This window comes from Aulonocara sp. 'chitande type north' Nkhata Bay, linkage group LG15, assembly GCF_057382095.1.
Source record: "Aulonocara sp. 'chitande type north' Nkhata Bay isolate Kocher_YH1m ecotype deep benthic linkage group LG15, A_spYH_male_GT1.1, whole genome shotgun sequence".
NCBI lineage: Eukaryota > Metazoa > Chordata > Actinopteri > Cichliformes > Cichlidae > Aulonocara > Aulonocara sp. 'chitande type north' Nkhata Bay.
The window spans coordinates 1,253,727-1,275,337 of NC_141358.1; the positions used below are offsets into that span (position 1 = coordinate 1,253,727).

Here is a 21,611-nt window from a genome sequence, read left to right on the forward strand (position 1 = left end):
GCCATGGAGCCGACTTTGTTTCCTTCTAACGGCCCGCACAGAAAAGTGAAAAGCCTGGGAGGAAAAGCAGGTACAGACGGGACCCTCTCGCTGACCAAGCCTGGGTTTGTGGACCACAGCAGCAAGTGTCTGTCAAACAAGGGGAGCCCGTGTAACCCGTGCGTGTCTGCGTGCAGGTGCGTGATGAGCTTGAGGGTTTATGCGTCTGTACTGACAGATTTTTAACAATACTCGTGACTTTATTTTTCATGTACTGTGGTGATGTTTGTCTTAAAGAGACCAGAAAAAGCACTGGGCCACTTTGTATGAAAGTCGCCATTCACATGGGTAACATGAACAACTAGCTTATTTAAACTGCAGTTTTTCAGAGGAAAAGAAAGCACCTAAAAATTGTAATTCAATTAAAACATGTTAGAACCAAATATTTGCGTGCATGTTAGAAAGCTCCTATTTCATACCAGCATTCAGTGAGTCCACAATGAGCAGCAGAGTGGCAGAGGGCCGCCTGCAGACCCTGCAGATCTACCGCCTGCTTCAGCTGGTCCATGAAGGGGATACGGCACAGATAGAGAAGATGGTGCAGCTCGGGGCGGAAGACCTCATCAGTCTCACAGAGCCGAAGGACGGCGTGGGGGTGCTCCACGTGGCAGTTTCAGCCAACAACCTAGGTAATGTATGCCTGTGGGTTGGCTGTGGCAGACTCATTCCTTTGCAACAATCAGACACATTTGGTTGGACGAGTGCTATGTTTGTTCAGCTCAAATACTGTGGGTATTTACAGTACAGGTTATTTCATTGGAGATAATGTATCGGAATTTCAGGAGCGGGACCACGCCTCCAAACACGCTCCTTCCGGTTGTCATCTGTATAGGTTCCGCCAGTTCTGCAAACTGTTCATTGTCGTTTACGTGCCCCACCGTCCCTCCCTCCTTGTTCTCAATTCTTTAACTTCTTCATTTCTATTTAGTCCACGGGGATCTGCCAGGCCCGGGAGCCGTCCCCTTCGAGGCCTTCCCCAAACTGCAGCTCAATTCATGTCAAAGCATCACTTTTACCTACTAAAACGCTGTCAAACCTAAAATGAGGACGTGGGCCCAGCGAGTGAATTTAGTCTTTGTGTCTTTGTTTGCATGCCGCATTACTTGCCAAAGAAAATATGTCCACAGAGATTTGTGGCAGCATGTAGAGTTCTCGAAAACGGCAGCGCAATGGAAAATGGATGTTATTAAGTTTGCTAAACATCTTAATCACTGCCTGCAGTAACACTGCAGTAAAAAAGATTTGCAATTTTCAGCCATTTGATATGGCAGAGGAAAACAAAGTGTGGTTTGAGCGGCACCCTCAACAGATATCAATCTGATATCATATCTCACAGTACAATAATATTGAATGGGTTGCATTGTTGTATTTTGTCATGTTTCTCAGGTCTTTGTCTGAATTTCTACGAACATTATTGCTAAGGATTGTCTTATTGCATTGGAGTCACACTGGGTTAAATATGTACACTTGGGTTTTAAGGGGTATTTATTATTTTCTTCTTTTTTTGGGTTGTATGGAAGCCCCAAACGCAATTTCATTGTTCTTGACAATGACAATAAATAAATAAATACAAATACAAATACAAATACTGGGGAAAGAGGACATGGGGTATAAACATGTATTTCCAGTTACTTTTAAACATAATCTGCATCAAGCCCAGTTGGTCTGAGAATTTACCACAAGCCCAAATATGATCTGTCTCCGGATTGTTTCTGCTTTCTCTTTTTCTCCTCGCAGAGCTCGTCACCTTCCTCCTCTCCAAGGGAGCAGATCCTAACGTGCAGGACAAAAGGGGCCGCGCTCCGATTATGTTAGCTGCTGAGCTGGGCAACCATCCCATTGTGTCTCTTTTGGCCCACAGCGAAGCCAACCTGAGGCTCCTGGATGTAGAGGGCAAAAGTGAGTTCAAAACTAAAGGCATTACTATTTATAATCTCTGTGTAGGTTTAGCAACACTGCACTGACAGAACAGTTACGGGATTTCAAACACACTAAAGCTTCGTGGCATGAGTTTCTATGGCCGATGGTACAGGTGTAGGCGGCCCACTTTTGTTCATGTAGTGTGTATATGGTGGTAAACAGCAGGGTTTTCTTCAGATGTCTAGTTCAGAATTGCAGCTGTCACACAATTCAAATAAGTTTTCACAATAAGAACCCAGAGGCATTTCAAGGGCTCAGCCCAATGGCGATGCTCACTTTTAGAGGGACATTGATGCCTATCTTTGTCTCCCTTAGCTTTAACCACACAGTGGGTGATTTTCAACGACTTGGCAACTCGAGAGAAATTCAGTCACATCTGGCGACGTAAAGTGACTATGGGTGAAAAAACTATGGCAATGAGAAAGAAGTCTGAGTCTTTCTCAACTTCAGCTGGCACTGAGAGCACAGGATGCTGGTGGCTGACAGCTAACAGGGAAGTAAATACATTAGAAGTTACTTAGGTGATGGGAGTCTGTCCGTTAACAGCCGACTGTTACCTACAAAGTAAGGTTTGGGAAGCTAATCGCTTCCTGTGCGGATGCAGGTTTATCCCACGATCGTTTTAAACAAAGAGACTCTAAAGCTGCAGCTTTTTGCTTTCTGATTAAATAAAGTTTTGAAACAAAAATATTTTGTAGCATTTAACAGCTGCAGAATGATCAAGGCTGATATTATCACAGGAACACGTGAGAGTTGAATTTCAGAGCTTTTTTGTTTGCGATATGTCATATTTGTTTAAAAGTTCCTGCACAAATGAAGCTCATTCATTGTGTGCCAAGTGTATCAGATGGTTTGCTTTAAATGTATGTATTCTCATTTGAGTCTCAGTTTCCCAAATGGGGGCGTTTCCATCTCAAGTTAGGTCAGCTGGATCGCTTGCGGCGTCTTTCCGCTCATGAACATGCAGAGTTTGTCTCTTTAGATATTGATGAGGAGGTGGTATCCCAGACAACTCCAATCAGAGCGCACAAAGGTCTTCTGAAGGAGCTCGTTGAAGTAATCGTGATAATGACCCCATTACAGTGTGTCTGTGGTAGCGATTACTCTAACTGGCTCTCCTTTGAGAGGTAGATCAAGGCTGAGTGATTGAATGCTTCCTGACGTGTGCATAATTTACATACTGTATGATGTATGTACACATGTGTGAAGAGCCATATGAGGTTTTGTTTGTGTGTCATGCCACATGGACACGTCTAATTACAGATCAAGTCCTAATGATCGTCTCCTGTGAAACACGCTGAGCAACTTGATACGACCCAGCTCTCCCTGGGGTTTTGTTCAGCCTGGCCTCAGTGCTCACAGCAGGCTGAGCTTCAGTAGTCACACACACCTGTTTGTGTTATCCGTCGTGTCAGGAATATGGAGTAATGTGGGAATAATCAGAGTGGGGAAAGTAAAACACAGCATCCTGCCCTCCCTCCTTTTACAGCAGTTTGATCCACCAGCAGTTAGCAGCTGTGCTCGGTGCTGGAAGCGTGGAAGCTCTCTGTCAGAGCAAAGTTTCCCGAAAGTTTCCTCGCTTTTAATTTTGCAGTAGAAATGAAGATGGCTTGATTTGACTTGGCAGAGTTAGCTCGCTGATAGCTGCGAAGGACTGCAAACACTGGATTAGACGGAGGGTCCACATTAATATTTGAAACAGCATTTAGGTCTTAAGTGCTTAGCTATCAAAGTAGTCTGATTACACTGATGTACAGCTTTATTGTTGACGCTTACTTGCTTCTTCTGTCTCATGAGCTTTTCCTAAACTTTTGCACCCACGCTGTGACTCAGATGTGCTGTTCTACTGCATCTACCCCACCAAACGCCACTGCCGCTGCCTGCAGGTGTTGCTTAAGTGCGGAGCCGATGCCAACAGCGTGTCAGTGCAGGGGATGCATGTCTTTCAGCTGATGTGTGAAAAGGCCCAGGAGTGCACCCCCCTGTGCCTCATTATGCTGAATGCCGGGGCAGACCCCAATGCGGCACACCAGGTAAACAACAGGGACTGTGAGACCTGCGTTTTGAAGACAATCTGTTGGAGCTGAAGCCTTTCCTCTCCTCTCTTCCCCTCTGCTCAGAAAACTGGAGTCACAGCGTTGATGGAGGCAGGCAAAGCAGGGTCCCTGCCGCTTGTTAGAGCTATAATCAGGATGGGCGGAGACCCCAACGCCTCTGACAGGAAGCGGCTCACAGCCGTCCACTATGCTGCCATGGGGGGCTTTTTTGAGGTGTAGTAGCTGCTCATATATAATAGCTGACAACTTTTGAAATGGCAATAACATGCAAAGTTAAGCTGTATCTATTAGGTCTTATTCTACTTTGTCCTGGAAGCTGAATTAAAATGACAGCGACCCACTGTTAGTGTAAGCAGCACCTCGGATTTAGGCTCGTCTAACGTGTTGCTCTGGGCTGTGTTCAGGTGCTTCAGGTGCTGTCTGCATACTCAGCAGACATGAGTGCGATGAGCCTTAAGGACTGCACAGCCTTACACTACGCTGCTGCCTCGGGCAATGCAAACTGCTGCAAGTTCCTGGCACAGAGAGGTACTGTACTCTTTAAAGTCTTCTTCTGTGATGAGGCCTGTCACTCCTGCTGATGCCTTAATAGGAGCCCGACTGTGCAGACATTTAAAGCTCATATCAACATTACGTTCAGTAATTTCAGTCTGATGTCACTTGTAGGCTAACGCTGAAACGCAGGAGGAGAGCACAGCAGCTATTACTCAAAATGTACATGAGGAGAAAGCTGGTCACAGAGCATTGCAATCGGCTCCGAGTCTTAAATGTGTGTGTTGGTGTTTGACAAACAGGGAAACAAACTGAATACTTAAGTAAAAAGGGCTCATCGTAATACTTACTGTTGAACGAGGTAAATAAAAACCACCATGACGTGTGCTCTGCTCGAGCGTCTCGGTCATTCCTCAGACCTCTGATGCCTGGAATCTGCTGGACTCGCTGTTCTAGCCACTGGGACCACTTTGGACTTGACCTTTCACATCTCCAGCTGTTCTTTCCGCCCATCGGACTTCTTCCCAATATTACAGTAAGCTAGGATTGTCGCGTCTGCAGCCTTGTGCTCTTTATCGGCCACAGCTCTGTGTGGTTGGTCGTCAGCAGCTGTCTGTCTGCGCCGCCATGACTCTGTGGAGTCCTTTAGGCTGAGCTCTTCTAACCTCTGGTAGGATTTATTGATGTCAGCCACCTCCTCTGTCTAGCCCATGCAGGGGCTTTGTCCTCCTGTTTCTCCTCCTCCTGTTAGCTCCTCAGCTACCTAAGGCACTGTTGTAGCAGCTCATCTTGTGGGTGGGGGTGGGGGCCATGTATTCATGGTTGCTTCTGGCTTGTCGCTCTGATCCCCTCCCTCTCTCTCGTAGAGCCCAAAGGTGCTGGACTGCGTTCCCAGGGTCCCACCTAAGCATCTATGACACTTATGTGGCCGTGATGATGGCCGTACGTCTGTACTGGCTCACATCTTATTGCTGTCTTCTCAGCACCTGCCTCACCTTCTGTAGGCGTCGCCTCTGTGAGTGCGTGTTCATGAGGCTGTCACATTATTGTTGATCACGGTGTTTTTGAGGTATTGCTACGTAAGTATTGTATACCCAAACTGTGTAATGATTCATATGCATGGCCTGTGAGAGGAATGCTGACGGTTACACTGAATATTTTCAAGTTTAAAAGGGGAACAGGACTCTATTTGGAATATGGGAGTTTCAGTTCGTTCCAAAAACTGCTCTACGGTACCTTTTTACGTTATGATGATTTCAATATGTTACCCTCCGTTTGTAGTAGTGTTCGTATACATGGAAACGTAAAGGAGCACGCTCCACGTTACTGCCAAAATGTTGAAATGTCATTTCATTTACACGCGTGTGGACGCTGGAAGAGTCGAGCACATTTCTGATTCTGTTCTGGTTTCTTTGATACACGAGCACGTCTCGTTTGATCACACACGGGGGTTTCCCAGCTGCTATAAATATGGATCAAACTGTCGTTTTATGATCAAACGCACAGTCGTTTCAGAGATTAACATAATAACACAGTCCCCCTGCTTTTTTCATGTTCACACGTGGAAGTATTGTCCATAATTACCAGCTTGTGCACGCCTGCTGCTCACCACACCTGTCATTGTGTGTTGGTTTTAGCACGTTGTCAGCTTCCTGTGTGATCAGAGGTCTTTTTGGACTGTTTGCTGCCCAGCTGGGGACAAATCTGTCCCATCACTCATGTTTCTTAAGCTGATTTGGAGACATTTCTGTCCTTCAACGCGCATATTAAACCCTCTCTTGTATTGGAAACATCCCACGTTCATGCATTTGTGACTTCTAGGCTGGACTTGTGTAATTCGCTGTTATCAGGATGTCAGACAGTACATTTGTCCCATGTTGACGTCTCCTCACTGCTTGGACTGGGTTCTGGGTAAACTCCAGAACTGAATTTCGAATTCTTCTCCTCAGTATTTTTATAACAGATTGGAGGATCAGTGTTCTCCCCTCTGTGTCTGCATATCTCTGGTATGATACTATAGCTGCAACCACAGTCCTGAGGACATTCTGCCGTGTGTTTATATAACCTCTGCTCTGTGGTCAGGTTGTAACCCTAAACTGAAGAACCGGGAAGGTTTGCTGCCGCATCAGATTGCCAAAGATTGCGGTCACAACGCAGTAGCCAAGGAGCTCCGGAAGGCGGAGAGGAAGCAGGGAAAAGGCAGCGATCCCAGCGGCACCGGGCAGATGTCAGAGCTCTGGGCACTGACTCTCCACGACTGGTCTCAAGAGTATGAAGCCGAACTGTGGAAAGCCTTTGGCGACAAATCAGACACAGTTACTGCAGAGAGGTTTATTTCTGTATTAGAGGAGCTACAAGCTCCAGTTGAACCAGACCGGATCCAAGCAGTCATCTCAGCCCATGGAGGAGACGTCAACATCAGTGACTTCATCAGAGGAGTCAAGTACATCAAGAAACCGTTCCGCCTCTCCTTGTATATGCCTAAGAAGAAAAAGGGGGGAAAGGGAAAAAAAGGGGGCAAGAAGAAGAAGAAGGGTCCGTTTGTTCTCCCCATGCCCGTTTGCACCCTCCCACCGGAGCTGAAGCCCCGACGAGCAGACGGAGGCCCACCCAGCTTCATGATCAGCTCCTATTTTAACTGCTCGGACGTCCTCCGATTCGACCCGGCTCACCCGCCAGTGCATCCGGTGATGAACGACTCAGGATGGTACATACACAAGCCACCGCCGGTCTACGTCAACGTGAACTCCTGCGTGAGAACCAATGATCTGGAGTCTCTGGACCAGGCCTTCAGTGAAGGGGTGCCGGTGGACGTTCAGGATGAGTTTTACAAGACGCCGCTGATGGTCGCGTGCTCCACTGGCAGCTATGAGACGGCTCAGTACCTCCTCAGCAAGGGGTGAGAAAGTTCATGTTCTGATTTCAGTGCCGTTTGTTTTTTCTGTGGCTTTACAATAAAAGCCAAATTAATATTTTCAATATTTTTTACCCGTTTCTTTAGCTTTGTATCACAAAGCACGCACACAGAAGCAAACTGACTTTTTCTGGTGTTTGAGAGATGACTGCTGATCCGAGCCAAAGAATGGGCCTAAATACTAATACACGCCTTAAACCCTGACATCACTGTCTGTGACAGGGCTGATGTGAACTGGTGTGACCAGTTCTTCTGGACCCCCCTCCACCATGCGGCGTACGCCGGGCAGCGGGAACTCATTGAACTTCTGGTGAATGCTGGAGCTAACGTCGATGCCCCGGCCCTGGGCGGAGCCACGCCCCTCATGAGGGCCATTGAGACGTCTCGAGTGTCCTGTGTGGATTTCCTCATCGAGGCGGGTGCCAGTGTGCTTGCAGAGAACAAGAGAGGTGTGACGTAGTTCAAAGCCTTTGTACCTTTTTCTTATAATGCCACAATGGAAACACGTGATTTTGTATAATTACTCTTTAACTCTAACTCTCCATCAGCATTTACTCTACAGGTCTCCTTTGTGGCGATGTATAACGTACCAGCATTCATATCCTGTCTTTATAGGCCCATTGACTACAACCCTACATCGTAGCACTTTCACATCTATGGCCACTTTAGAATCACCATGTGTCGTTTAACTGCCGATTTTACTTCTGTACAGAGCAAAGCTGCCTTGATGTTGCCAGAGATTTTGCAAACCCTGTGATAATCGACTTGGTCAAACAAAAGATGGATTCTCTGCCTAAACCAAAGGACAAAGCAAAAGGAAAGGAGGCCGAAGCTAAAAAGCCTAAAGCCAAGGTACACAAATAATCTACGACTTAAAGGAGACCTTTGAAACACATTAAAATCGTTTGCCTTCAGACTTTCCCTGTTATCTTTGTTTCTCTAAACTGTATCTAATGTTCACTCTGTACTATAGGAATATAGCAAGTCTTGGTTCTGATATAGTGCTTTTCTCCTCTGTTTGAGCGTTCACAGCATTTTCACCACACAAGTGCGTTTTCCTGGGCCTCAGTGCTCTTTCACACTCCCACGCTGATGTATGCAGCAGGGGCAGCTCTGGGATCAGCGTCTGGGCCACAGAGACAGCCCGCTCTGTCTCCTGATCCCCATCATGACCTCTAAATCATGTAAAAGGACACACGCTGGTGTTGCTCTCTTCTCCCTCGTAGCAGCAGGGAAACCCGAGCCTGCAAAGGGAGCCGATTACTTAAAGCTGGGCACTCGTACGCAAATGACACCACATGTGTTTGGTTACAGCTACACCGAGCTGGTGTTTAGCTTTGTATTCCCTGTAACCAGGTCACAGTCGGTTCAGATGTATTGATGTTGTCATTAAGACCCTGAAAGCAGCAGGTGTTTGTGACGCGTTCATAAATAATCAGGAGTATTTATAATTCAATGAAAATATCTGTCACACAGCGAGCCGACGAATCACGGAGCGTTTTTCTCTGAGCTCGGTCGGAGGCGGTATGAGCTGCTTTCACTGTTTTCTACAATAAAGGGCAATAATCCTCATCAGGCCCACTGGAATTCACAAACTCTCTGTAAATCATGCACCTTCAGCACTGTGAGTGATTCAGAAGAAGCCCTGTGGTCGTCCTACCCTCTAACCACAGCCGTGGGAACATGTGGGGGCTTCTGTGGGAAGTACACCACTCTCAGTACCCGACTGCATGTTGCTCTTGTTTGTCTTTAAAAATTAGTTACATGTGAACAAAAAAATTAATGTTTGTCAATGAAAGAATAATTACACTAAGAAATATAGGACACACACACACACACACACACACACACACACACACAGAGCAGCTAGGGGATGGGAAAGGCAGTTTGATGCCAGCAGAGCCAATGATTACCTGATAACAAGCTCACACAAACAGCACAGAGCTCTGCAGCGTCTGTGGTGAACGCCAGAACATCCTGATGAGAACATCAACACCCGTGTGATCGGTGATTAAGTTAATAATGGGCCTTTGTGCAGAACGATTGGTGTAGCAGCAAATTCTTCCCATGACCACGCCTCACATGTAGACGGGGTTTTACAAAAACAGCGTTTTGGCAGCCGTCAATATCCAGCTTAGCCACAGTCCTGGCCAATCAGATGATAGCCTTTTTTGACATGCAGTTGGCAAAGCTCAAGTTTCACATCCTGCAGCCTGCAGACAGTTTTCCTGCGTATGCTTTGACAATGCCAGTGATAAACATTCATTATTGCGATGACACACTGACACAGCGGTGGCGGCAGATAGGCTGAACACCTGACGATGATGGCCGACAAAAAGAAACACTCGAATCGATGCAAATTGCTTAAAGCAGGCCTAGATGATCTCCAGCTGCAGCTTCACAGGACCTTCAGTTCAGTCTAACTTGGTACCATCCAGAGGCAGGATCACATCAGCAGCAGGTAGCAGTGATGCAAACATCTGGCAGGAAGTCATATCTCGTAAAGTTCACAGTTCTGTGGATAATTATTTGCCCCTTTCCTGATTTCTTATTTGTCACAATAACATGTTTTCAGATCATCAAACAAATGTTAATATTAGACGACGATAACCTGAGTAAATATTCATTCAACTAAATGATCCTACGTGGAGCTGTGTGGAAAAGTCATTGCCTCCTAAAGCTACTAAGTGTCAACCGTGACAACAACTGCAGTCAGTGATAACGAGCAGTGGATCCTTCACTGTGGATCCTTCACTGTGGATCCTTCACTGTGGAGCAACAGTCGTCTTTGTTTTAATTCAGCCACAGTGGAGGGTTCTTGAACATGAATTACCAACATGCTGGTGTGTGTCAGATCGTTGTCCTGCTGCAGAAGCCAAGCGCACTTAAGCTGCAGCGCACGAACTGATGGCCAGATATGCTTCTTCAGGATTTTCTGGTGGAGCTGAATTCAGCAGGTTTGACAGTCGTTTGATGTTCTTTTCATGGAAAGCCGTGCTAGTTTTATGCCGGCATAACAGGACTCAGACGAGAGCTTTACCTCGTCGGTCCACCGAGTATTATCCCAACAGCTTCATCACAGTGTTTTTTGGTAGATATGAGCCTTTCTGTTCTCTTTGGTCAGCAGTGGTTTTCTCCTCGAACTCTCATTTTTGCCCCGTCTCCTTCTTACTGTTGAATCATGAACTCTGACCTTAACACACACAAGTGAGGCCTGCGGTTCTTTGTTGCTCGGGGTTCTTTTGTGACCTCCTGGATGAGTCGTTGATGTGTTTTTGGAGTCATTCTGGTACGCCGCCCACTCCTGGGAAGGTTCTCCATTTGTGTACAGTGGTTCTCATCGTGGTTCGCTGGAGTCCCAAAGCCTTACAAGTGGCTTTGTAACCTTCTCAAGACGGATGTCAGGGACTTTGTTTCTCATCTGAAACATCCGAGCCATGTAAGTGTGACATATATGCAAAACTAAGAAATCAGGAACAGGGCAAATACTTTTTGTAGCACATTTATATACACAATAAGTTTTGTTACTGATGCTCCTCAGATTCCTTCACCAGGTTTTCTCAGTCCAAAGTAAACATTAGCTGTCCGGTGCTTTAACAGAGTACTTCTGTTTCCTCGGTGCAACAGCTAAATCTTTGGATTACTCTTTATCCTGCCTCTGCACCGTTACTGAAAACCATTGAGCTTTAATCCTCAAACATAACGTTTATTGTTAGCGACCTAATCTTGTGCATTTGGACATCTCTAGCTGCCTTTAACCAGCCTGAATCTGACACTTTGTATTGAACACAGCGAGGCTGCAGAAGCTTTGAAAGTCTTGGTATTCACTACAGGTTGCTGCTGCAAAAGTCGCTGTGCAAGCAGAGACGTCGTCTGCAGCAGCAGAGAAGACTCCACCCCAGAAGGATTCAAATAGCGTCGTCCTGCAGAACACCAGCATCACGACTGGGAAAACCAAACTCGTGGACATCACCTTTGTGCCAAAGACGGTGAGCCTCTCCACCGTTTACAAGAAGACGGCTTAATGTGTCTTCTGCTGCCGGCTAGTTGCAGCAGTCACAACGTGCACAAACCAACCCTGCATTAAGCCCGTTAGTGCACACATGTTCCTGAAGAAGTGACTGTGTAATTCCACTTCTCACTCTGACTGTTTTTGTCTCAGGTTTGGGGGAAGCCGCCCACCACCAGCCAGCTGATGTCAAAGTCAAAGGTGGACTTTGACAACCTCGTGATGCCTTTCAGCCGCGACCTCCAGGGCACGATGCTGGAGCTAACAAACAGCGCAGAGTAACAGGCAGCGAGGTTAGACAGAGGCTGACATCTTGGACTGAAACTGGCCACTTATCATAATTGTGGATGTTTCATCTTTTCCACATGGCTTCTTTCTTCTGCCTTGTTGGACATCGTGCTTTGAATAACGTTTCCTTCCATCGCATCAGGTTCCTGCTGCTTTCATTACGGCTCTGTGCCCGTGACAGACGTGGTCACAGGTTTGATGTTTCCAGGTTGTGCGTCTCTAATCATCGATGTTATAACTCAGGATTACCTTAAGAATATTTTTTTCTTTTTTAAGGAGGCACAAGCATCCACGTGGACTCAACGATGAACCGATTGGACATAATCGATTCACTTTTATTGTTTCCTTTTGGGAAAATTTGTCATTTATCACAGCCAGGTGATTAAACGCAGACAGCACTGCACAGCAACATGTGGCAAAGAACAAAGGGCTTGTGGCCCTGATAAACTACATTGCAACTCAGGAAGCACTGCAGCAACATGGTGTATGGATAACATTATATCCACAGGGTCAAAGGTCATAATGTTGTTTGGCAGCATGACTCAGAAGGATGAACTGTGAGCCGATCTGCTGTAGTGTTGTTGAACACGTTTTACAAACTGCAGCTGTTTTTCGGTGATACGCATCATCTTTCACTGCTTTTTCTGCTGTCATGGCAACAACTTTGCATTTCATGAGAATGAACTTTATGGGCCAAATGTGTGATCGCTTATTTTAAAAAACTGTTTGTTCATTTCATGAAACAACGTTTATTTAGCTTTTTCTTATTTCTGCTCATATTTCTGCTGCTATAATGGCTCAATGTGGTCATCTCTGACACGCAGAGTGACCGGAACGATGGGTTGTCAAACCTGAGGTCTGGGGGCCAGAATCAGCCTGGCAAAATCCCCTACTCGGCCCACTGGATGTTTTAGGACTTTTAACTGTATTTTCATTAAACCTACAGCTGTCCTACTAATAAAGACTCCCCCCACAGCTATTCATAACACAATAATGAAGATAAACAATTAAAAAACAGAAAAGTTCCTGTTTTCTCACTATCGACTACAAAAAACATCTTCTTTTTATACAATGTATCCACAGAAAAATGAATAAAAGGAGACATTTTCTGTATAAAATATTCCACTCGATGGCAATGAGCCCCTGGAACCTTTTCTCTAATTTATTTCTTGCAGTTTCAGAGTTGTGCTGGAAGATTTCTTTCATTTATTACAGCAGCATTTTTGATCATGTAGAAAAGCTAAGGAGTATTGTTGCAGTTGCACTTTATTTTTCTTATTCTGAGACATCTCGGGGGTTGGATGTGCAACTAAATGAGGTTACAGTTACAGATAATGGGGTATTGATGTTTTTACATGAATTTGTCTTTGCTGGTTTAAGAGGGGGACAAATATGTGGTTTCAGACAGTGGATGAACTGAGAGGGTGCAGCAAAGATAAAGAAGAACTTATTTTGAGTTGTGAATCATGCAAAGCTACTCTAGTGGTCTGCAAGAATAGAAAGATACAGAGCTGGAAATTAGCACAGTTCGTGAGTGAAATAAAAGTGTGCAGATGCTGCAGATGGTTCAGATCCTGCCAGCTCTGCAGTAACTGTGCCTGCAGTGAGAGAAAACAGATCAAACCACACGCTTAAGACGTCACACAAAGAAAGAAGTCATCATCGCAGCCTGTCAGGGCTCTCACGTCGCCTTCGTGTCGGGGTGATTTGGTCCTTCAGCCCTGTGCAGTTCCATCTTTGTACCAGCACATGGCGCTGTTTGCCAGGTTTTCCAAAGCAGCGGTCTGGTTGTTTATTAGAACAGAAAACTTGGAGCAAGCTCTTGTGTTTCGAGCACAGAAAGGCATCAAAATGGTAGCCGTTCATCTTTGCCCAGATTACCTTAACGATACTGTGTCTGAGCCCTGTTTGGATAAGGCTTGTGTTTTGGATGTTTGCATGAATGCAGCTACAGGAAACAGACATTTCTTCTGCTTTAAATGTCGCATTGATCCATCATCATCGCCACCTTCACCTGATAAAATTAGATTGCAGCGTCCTCGAGGTCCATGGGGACGGAGTTATATAATCAAATATATCAGCAGAGAGGGGGGGTTCGAGGTTCTCAATACGGGCCCGGGTTTGTTTAAATATACATAAGCACAACGCCATCGATGACAGTGGAGAGAAAGAGGGGGATGGATGGAAGCAGTGAGACAGGCAGAAAAAGGCGCGCATGTATGTAACGATGCTCAGAGAGACGAATGGAGACGGTGAGCAGGGGAATGGAGAACATATCACTGAAAGCCCAGCAGTGCCATTCATAAAGAGACCCGAGACATGAGGGAAGGTGAGGAGTGACGGCGAGGAAAGGGAAGGCAGAGGCACACGGGGGGGGGGGGGGGGGGAGAGCAGCGGAGGGTGATTCAGAGGATGGGGAGGGAGCACGACGGAGGAATGGGAGTGGGCGGGAGGAGAGGATGAGGGCTTTTCTAGCACAATCAGTGGCACACAGGTTAGAGGGAGTAAACAAGGCTGTGATGCAGCACGTCTGTTAGGGCGTCGGCTTGCAGCATGTTTGCAGAACCACTCGGAGACACATGCGAGCGGCTTTGAGTTAATGTGTCATTAGCGCAGTCAGGAACAAGCTCTCCTATTTGAACTGTCTGTGTGAGCGTACCATGAAAGCGTGCCAGCTGAACATGCCTGAGAGTCGCAGCCTGTTTGGAGCCTCCCTCCTCCCCTCTGCTGAGTATCAGTCTGAGCTGCAGGCAGCAGCACTGCAGTCTCTCAGCTCGGGCCCTGCTCCGCTTACTCAGCACTTCAACCCTTCACTTCCCCAAACAGCCTCTGGGGACAAACACAAAAACACACACTATATTATATTATTGCTGTTTGTCACATTAGAGCATTATTGATGTGTCATCATTTGCAATAATCGTGCCTTCATAGAGACACAAATGTGCTCACATATGCATCCAGCATCCAGTAATGACATACATGCATAACCATGCACAGACTCATTGTGCACATGCACGACGTGCAGTTGTGTCTGTCTGCCTGTAGTCTCCAGAAGCATCTACACGGAGATCCACATAGACACATAGGTGTTAGCTTAAAAGCTTTGATGATGAACAACATTTTGGGTTAAAAAATCTGTTTTTCTCCGATTTCAGGGTGAGATGGATCCAGTGCTCGTGACTTTTCTCACCAATAGTGTAAATATGGTAGCCACGCTCCCGTCGACAGCACTGTGCAGATCTGTATCCATTATTGATGCGGGAGTTGTGTTTCACGCTGAATGTGACACAACAGGAGAACGTACAGTAAGCTCTGCCAGCAGCTTTTGTCTTTGTTTAGCACCTGTGCAGGTTTACTGTGTGTGTGTGTGTGTGTTGCAGTGATTCATCATTCATTAGTGCAGCGTTGGCAGTGCCATAGATCTCTTTATCTTTCTCAGCTTTAGATTCCAATTTGTTCCAGGCCTGGAACTTTTATTATGAGAGTATTGATCTGAATTTCATAGTGAGACCAGTAAGGCTGGGTGGTAAACAGAGGATGGGGTCTTGGCTCACATAAGCAGAACAATTCCTGGGAAAGACACCAAAAGCTGGTATAATAAATATCTCTCAGGATGCATTGCAGCTGCAACCATTTCACTGACTGTACTTTGATTTAAGAAAAACAAAAAAAAAAACAGTATTTAATGGTATTTTAAGAAAAAGAGAATAACAGGAGGCCAAAGGAGCAATATTTGATATTACCAGGTCACTATAATCAAACATGGGATTTTAAAACACTGACTCTCTACTTTAAGATCCTATTATACAGAAACATATTGTTTCTGTAAGGAACACGCTGGCATTGGGCTTTAATCAGCTCAAACTACAGGAACAAATTTCCTCTGCCCTGAAAACAACTCATCAGCATTGCTGGCAGAGATCATGAAGACTTTAACTCTGCTGGCTTTCAGTCTTCAGTATGGTTTTACAGCACACTGAAAATATACCAAAGTCCAAATAAGCGCCTCCACGAAGAAGCAGGACTGGCACATAATAAGTGTAAAGCTGAATACATATCATAATAGTTTAGTGTACTTAAGAAGACATGATATTATTAATTTGACTTGGGAATGAAGATTTATGAAACTGCATTAAAAATTATATTATCTAATGTAGGAGAAAAAGGAATGCGACACTGCTAAAAGTATTACATATATGATTGGGTCTGGGTGTAAAGAAGGGTGAGTATTCTACTTAAAGAGGACCTACTGTGCTCATTTTCACCTCTATGTTTTTATTCAATAACTTTTAATGAGGTTTTCCATGATTCACTGTACAAAACAATCCTCCCCCATCTTTTTCTGTGGAATGGTACAGCCCCTTATTACAGATGTTTCCTGAAACAGTCCTATTAGCTGTTCCTTTAAGCCAGCTTTCTACTGATTGGCTGCCTGTTATAAACAAGCAGGTGGGCGGGGCTGCTGCGTTCACAAACAGAGCAACTGCTGTCCTAACAGGTAATGCAGTACTGCACATTTTGGTATTTATTAGTTAATAAGTCAGTACAGGCGCAGTGTTGCTGATACCAACATATACACACCGATACCAGTATGTGAGACGTGGACTGTGCTTCCCTGCAAACAGCACGTTGGATCAACCTCAGGTCTTTAAATGTGCTGTAGGTTTTAAATAAAGTAGACAGTCAACACAAATACGCTCTGACATTTTTCATACAGCAGGTTTAACGTATATTTTTTTAATTTCCAAGAAGATAATTTCATACAATTCAAGAGGTCACATAATGATATCAGAGACTAGAAACAAAGTATCAGCTGGTATCAATCTGATACCCATACCAGCATTATTGATATTTGGATCAATCCACTGACCTCTAATGTCAGCTTTCCCTGACGTCACCTGGAGCCACGAGTAGAAACATGTTAACAACAGGAGAGCTTAGAGCCCACAGGTTCCTGCGTTTCTCCTGGATACATGAGACCAAATCTGATTAACACGAGTTCAGTTTCATGACTTGACCATGTCAGTGTTGTGCTTTTGTTTTCAGTGGGACATTTTGGATTTACAGGACTGATAAGAGCACTTTGATGTCCTGTGTCCGAGCCTTTGTGTGCGCTTGGATCTTACTGCAGTGTCAGCTGTACTCCCCAAACTGACCTTTGAAAATACAACGAGGAGAGATGGTCACACACACACACACACACACACACACACACACACAGTTACACACACACACACACACACACACACACACAGTTACACACACACACACACACACACACACACACAGTTACACACACACACACACACACACGGAGTTATACACACACACACACACACACAGTTACACACACACACACACACACATACACACACACACTGAGTTATACACACACACTGAGTTATACACACACACACACACAGTTACACACACACAGTTACACACACACACACACACAGTTACACACACACAGTTACACACACACACACACACAGTTACACACACACACACACACACACACACACACACACACACTGAGTTATACACACACACTGAGTTATACACACACACACACACAGTTACACACACACAGTTACACACACACACACACACAGTTACACACACACACACACACAGTTACACACACACACACACATACACAGACACACACATACACACACACACACACACACACACACACATACACGGAGTTATACACACACACACACACACAGTTGCACACACACACACACACATACACACACACACACACACACACACAGTTGCACACACACACACACATACACGGAGTTATACACACACACACACACAGTTACACACAGACACACACATACACAGTTACACACAGACACACACATACACAGTTACACACACACACACACACATACACGGAGTTATACACACACACACACACAGTTACACACACACACACACACACACACATACACGGAGTTATACACACACACACACACAGTTACACACACACACACACATACACAGGGCCTGCTCAGTGGCCAAGAGAGACATTTTAATCAAACTTCAAAAAAACAGCCATAAAATATAATATAATAATAATATAAAATCTAAATGTTATATAAGGAATTGTTAGCAGGGCTTCCTGATAAGCCTGTAAATAATACAGATTAATGTTATGTAAAAAAAAGCCACTCATGTGTCAAGACTGTGACTGAACTGTTTTAGTTTTGCTGCCATGCAAACACTCGTTTTATTATCTAATTAGGAGTCTGAAGAGTTCTTGTCATTATGTTTCCCATTAGCTTTATTTCCCCTAAAGCCCCACACATCACACACTTACCGCTGCCACTGCACTCTCACTCTGAATGGTAAGGATACAGCCGTGGCTGTGGAGCACAGGATGCAGAGAGGAAACAATGAACTGAATGCCAAGCATGCCTGTGTTTCTACAGTGTTCCTGGTTTTATCATGTACGAGAGAAATGTGCTTCAGGGTAGAAGAGAAGGAGAAGGTGAAGGCTTGTTGTTAGGCAGCCGGTAGGTGATAAAGAGGAGGAGCGTGAGAGGACTGAAGAAGATCTGCATGGAAGTTATGGCAGGCGAGGAAAATCACTCAGACACAGTGGAAGGTGAGGATAAGTTTAGCGGTGAGTAAAAGTGGGAAAAGGGGTGTCTTTCAAAAAGAAGGTGGCCTTTAATGAAACTGCAGGTATCATCGTGGGTGTCAGTACAATAGGCTGTATTTGGGTGTGTCGATTCAAATATGAGGACGCAGCGATCGAAGACAAAAGAGAGGTGTTTTCCCCAAACCGTGTAGCCACTGCAGAGCCTAAAGCTGAGCGATTTCTTTTCTGCAAGAGTTTTGCTATGCTGCTGCTGCGCTACTGAATCGATGAGGAGAAAGAGGAGGAGGAGGGTCAGCCTGGTATAGGGTTGTTTTACTGCAGTGGAGGCTCTCTCTCTGACTTCACATTGATAGGCCCCATATCTTTCTCTCTCTCCCGTCATTCTAACTGGAGTCTCATCTGTCTTTGCTTGACTCGCTGTCTCTCCCTGTCCTTCTGCCCGGTTTTCCCCCAGGCAGGACCTTGCTCTCTGATACCTGGCGCCCCACTGTCCACAACTATTCTGGCAGCCTTGGGTGAAGTTGTCTCAGATTCTTGCAGTGTGCAGACATCCAGCATCCTGCCAAGATCCTACACTTTTCCTTATTAGCTGCATCAGCGTCTGCCCTGTACTAACTTGGCACATTTGCACAAAACTTATTCTTCTAGAGTTTGTTTGGAAGGGAGTTTGTAGGGGGCAGTGGTAGGGATACACTGATGGATGGGTTTTTCACCTTATCAAACACACTGTCGGGATGATCTACGATGAATAATTCAGTTCAGTTCTATTTATACAAATCACAGCAACAGTCGCCTCACAGTGCTTTATATTGTAAGGTCGACCCTACAATAATACATACAGAGAAAACCCAACAATCACATGACCCCCTATGAGCAGCACTTTGGCGACAGTGGGAAGGAAAAACTCCCTTTTAACAGGAAGAAACCTCCAGCAGAACCAGGCTCAGGGAGGGGCGGGGCCATCTGCTGTGATTCATTTGTTTCTTGTTGAGAGCGTTTTGAGAGAAAGTGTCTGTTTGCATCCAGCTGCCTGTTATATTGAGACACTGGCTGAGATCGTTACAGAGTAAGGTGTGCATAGAGAGGAGGTCGGGGAGGACAGGCGGGTTAGTACAGTGTCAGACGTGGAGACGCAGGAGACCCTTTTTTCTTCCTCTTTCAATCATGTTTTTCAAAGTATGACCACAATCATGACCAAACTGTTTACACAAATATTATGCTATTATAAAATGTAACACAAGATTACAGTTTCACTCACCAAAACCAAAGTGACACAGCAAATCATTTAGTTAGACAAGTCGAGTAAAACTGGTGTTAAAGGCACTGAAAGTGTGGGGACCTTTAGTGAAGTGAGTGCAGATTTGTCATAGCAGACAGCTGTCAGCTACATCACATTGTTTCTGCACTAACTTTAATCTATTTCATGGATTGGTGACTATCTGATAGACAGTATGTAAGACTGGGCAGGGCTCTGTCTGGTTTAATGATGTGCAGTACAGCAGCTCCACTGTGCTGTCTCCATTCCTGCTCACCATGTACACCCCAGGACACGCAGAGAAACACTCTGACCATTCTGCAGTGGTTGGATGTCTGGAAACGCGGTGTCTGCCAGAGAGTAATTATTACTGTATTATTGTTGTTATTTAACATTTGCTGTAATAAACGAATTCCCCGTATATGGTATAAATAAAGTAGTTATCGTTTCTTCTCCAGGATGATATAAACATTCCCTCCCTGTCCAGCTGTCATGAAGTGGGAACGATCAGTAGAGGCTGTAAATGTTTTTTGTATCTGGCTGGAAGAAGGTGTATTAATACTGTAAAGTTGGGCATTTTAAAATTGGGAGTCTGTGGGACTGAATCAGTTTTGGAGAAACTGCAGGTTCATTAAAGTTACCACTTATGTCAAAGAAACACATTAAACACAAACTTCGTCATTTGCACCCTTCTCTGTGTAGAGTAAATTAGATAAATGAGCAAACGTTAGAGTTGCTGCTTCTTTTCCCAGAGCCAGGCTAGCTGTTAGCTATTAGCTGTTAGCTGTTAGCTGTTAGCTGTGTCATAAAGTGGGAAGGCTCCATCGGTGCCCTGTTGGTTCGTGCAGTAGGGTTTAAGTATCAGCTCTGTATTAGGGGAGAGAAATTCCTGTAGGTACTATTTTCACAACAGGGTTCGATGATGAGTAATGCCGATGCTTTCAGTGTGCGGCGCTCTGTTCCTCATCGCTGATTCATAAAGAGCGACATCTGTTTGAACCGCAAACAGCCGCTGATCAAAGCTCAGCTAATTCTGATTAAGAGCATCACACAGGAACTCGATGCTGCTGTTTTCTCTACAGTGCTTGTATTCTGAAATGTGTACAGTATTTTATGTTTTTGTCTCTGTTGAGGTGATCCCAGCGGTGTGTGTGTGTGTCTGTGCACTGCACTGTGCAAAAAAAGGAATTCATTTAGTTAATGCACTTAAGGTTTTTAGTGTGTGTTTCTCTTCCAGTGAGTTGTTGGGAGCGAGAGCGTCAGAGACAGCAAAATCTGACAAGAGAGAGCAAGAGGGAAGCTGATGGAAGGGAGCAGGAAACCAGACCAAACATGGGCACAGGTGACGCACAGAGGATACCCAGTTTCCATAGCAACAGGCAGGTGCAAGACATTGGGAGCTAGTTTTCGATCTGCTGAGGTGAAACATTTGCATGCACTTTGCAGTGTGATTAGAACGACGCTCACACGAGTGCGATGGCAGAGCTTCGTGCATTTTCAGTCATAGATGTGAGAAAAGCACACGTGTGAAAATGGTCTCCGTCACAGAGAAGACGCGATTGGCCAACCAGCACCGTGACTTTGCTGACCCTGTTCTGGGAAATGCCTGACGCATTGGCGAGGGAAGGGGAGGGGGGTGAAAGGGGAGTCGACAGGAAAGGGGAGAGGAGGAGAAGGATGAGGCAGGAGAGTGAGATTAGAGAGGAGGGGGTGCTGGGGGAGAGAGTGTTGATCTGTACCCTGGAGCTGCAATACATGATGAAGAGGAGGGAAGAGAGACAGAGAGGGGGATCGCTGGGCTAGGGTGAGGACAGGGAAGGAGAAGAAAGCAATTTCAAAGAATGAACAAGAGAGGGGAGAGATTAGAGCAGGACGTGAGGAAAACTTTAGAAAAGGCAGATGCATGCAGGGTGTGCTGCAGAAATGCTGTTCATGCTGTAAAGAGCCACAGCTCCTTACAGCATGAACACTTCTGAGCGCTTGTTTGCCTGAATGATGGTAAATGGTAAATGGCC

At 45.3% G+C, this 21,611-nt stretch overlaps 1 protein-coding gene across 2 annotated transcripts; it reads left to right on the top strand.

The window, feature by feature from the left end:
* Positions 1-9: 9 nt before the first annotated feature.
* On the top strand, positions 10-20,923 carry ankef1a (ankyrin repeat and EF-hand domain containing 1a). 2 transcript variants are annotated; one of them, XM_086263748.1, is made up of 12 exons: positions 10-176; positions 462-668; positions 1,777-1,938; positions 3,793-3,992; positions 4,080-4,229; positions 4,421-4,544; positions 6,591-7,407; positions 7,645-7,871; positions 8,135-8,274; positions 11,256-11,411; positions 11,585-11,724; positions 20,834-20,923. In XM_086263748.1, exons 2-11 carry the CDS (start codon positions 479-481, stop codon positions 11,711-11,713), a joined length of 2,295 nt encoding a protein of 764 aa, XP_086119874.1. In that variant the 5' UTR covers positions 10-176; positions 462-478; the 3' UTR covers positions 11,714-11,724; positions 20,834-20,923. The 2 variants fall into 2 exon arrangements, with proteins under 2 accessions (XP_086119874.1, XP_086119873.1); XM_086263747.1 differs by lacking the exon at positions 20,834-20,923 and having other exon boundaries at positions 11,585-12,849.
* The last annotated feature ends 688 nt before the right edge of the window (positions 20,924-21,611 follow it).

Coding starts and splice junctions, on each gene's coding strand:
- ankef1a (XM_086263748.1), top strand. CDS start 479: ATGAGCAGCAGAGTGGCAGAGGGCCGCCTGCAGACCCTGCAGATCTAC. Junction 7,408..7,644: donor CAGTACCTCCTCAGCAAGGG/GTGAGAAAGTTC, acceptor TGTCTGTGACAG/GGCTGATGTGAACTGGTGTG. Junction 8,275..11,255: donor CTAAAAAGCCTAAAGCCAAG/GTACACAAATAA, acceptor TATTCACTACAG/GTTGCTGCTGCAAAAGTCGC.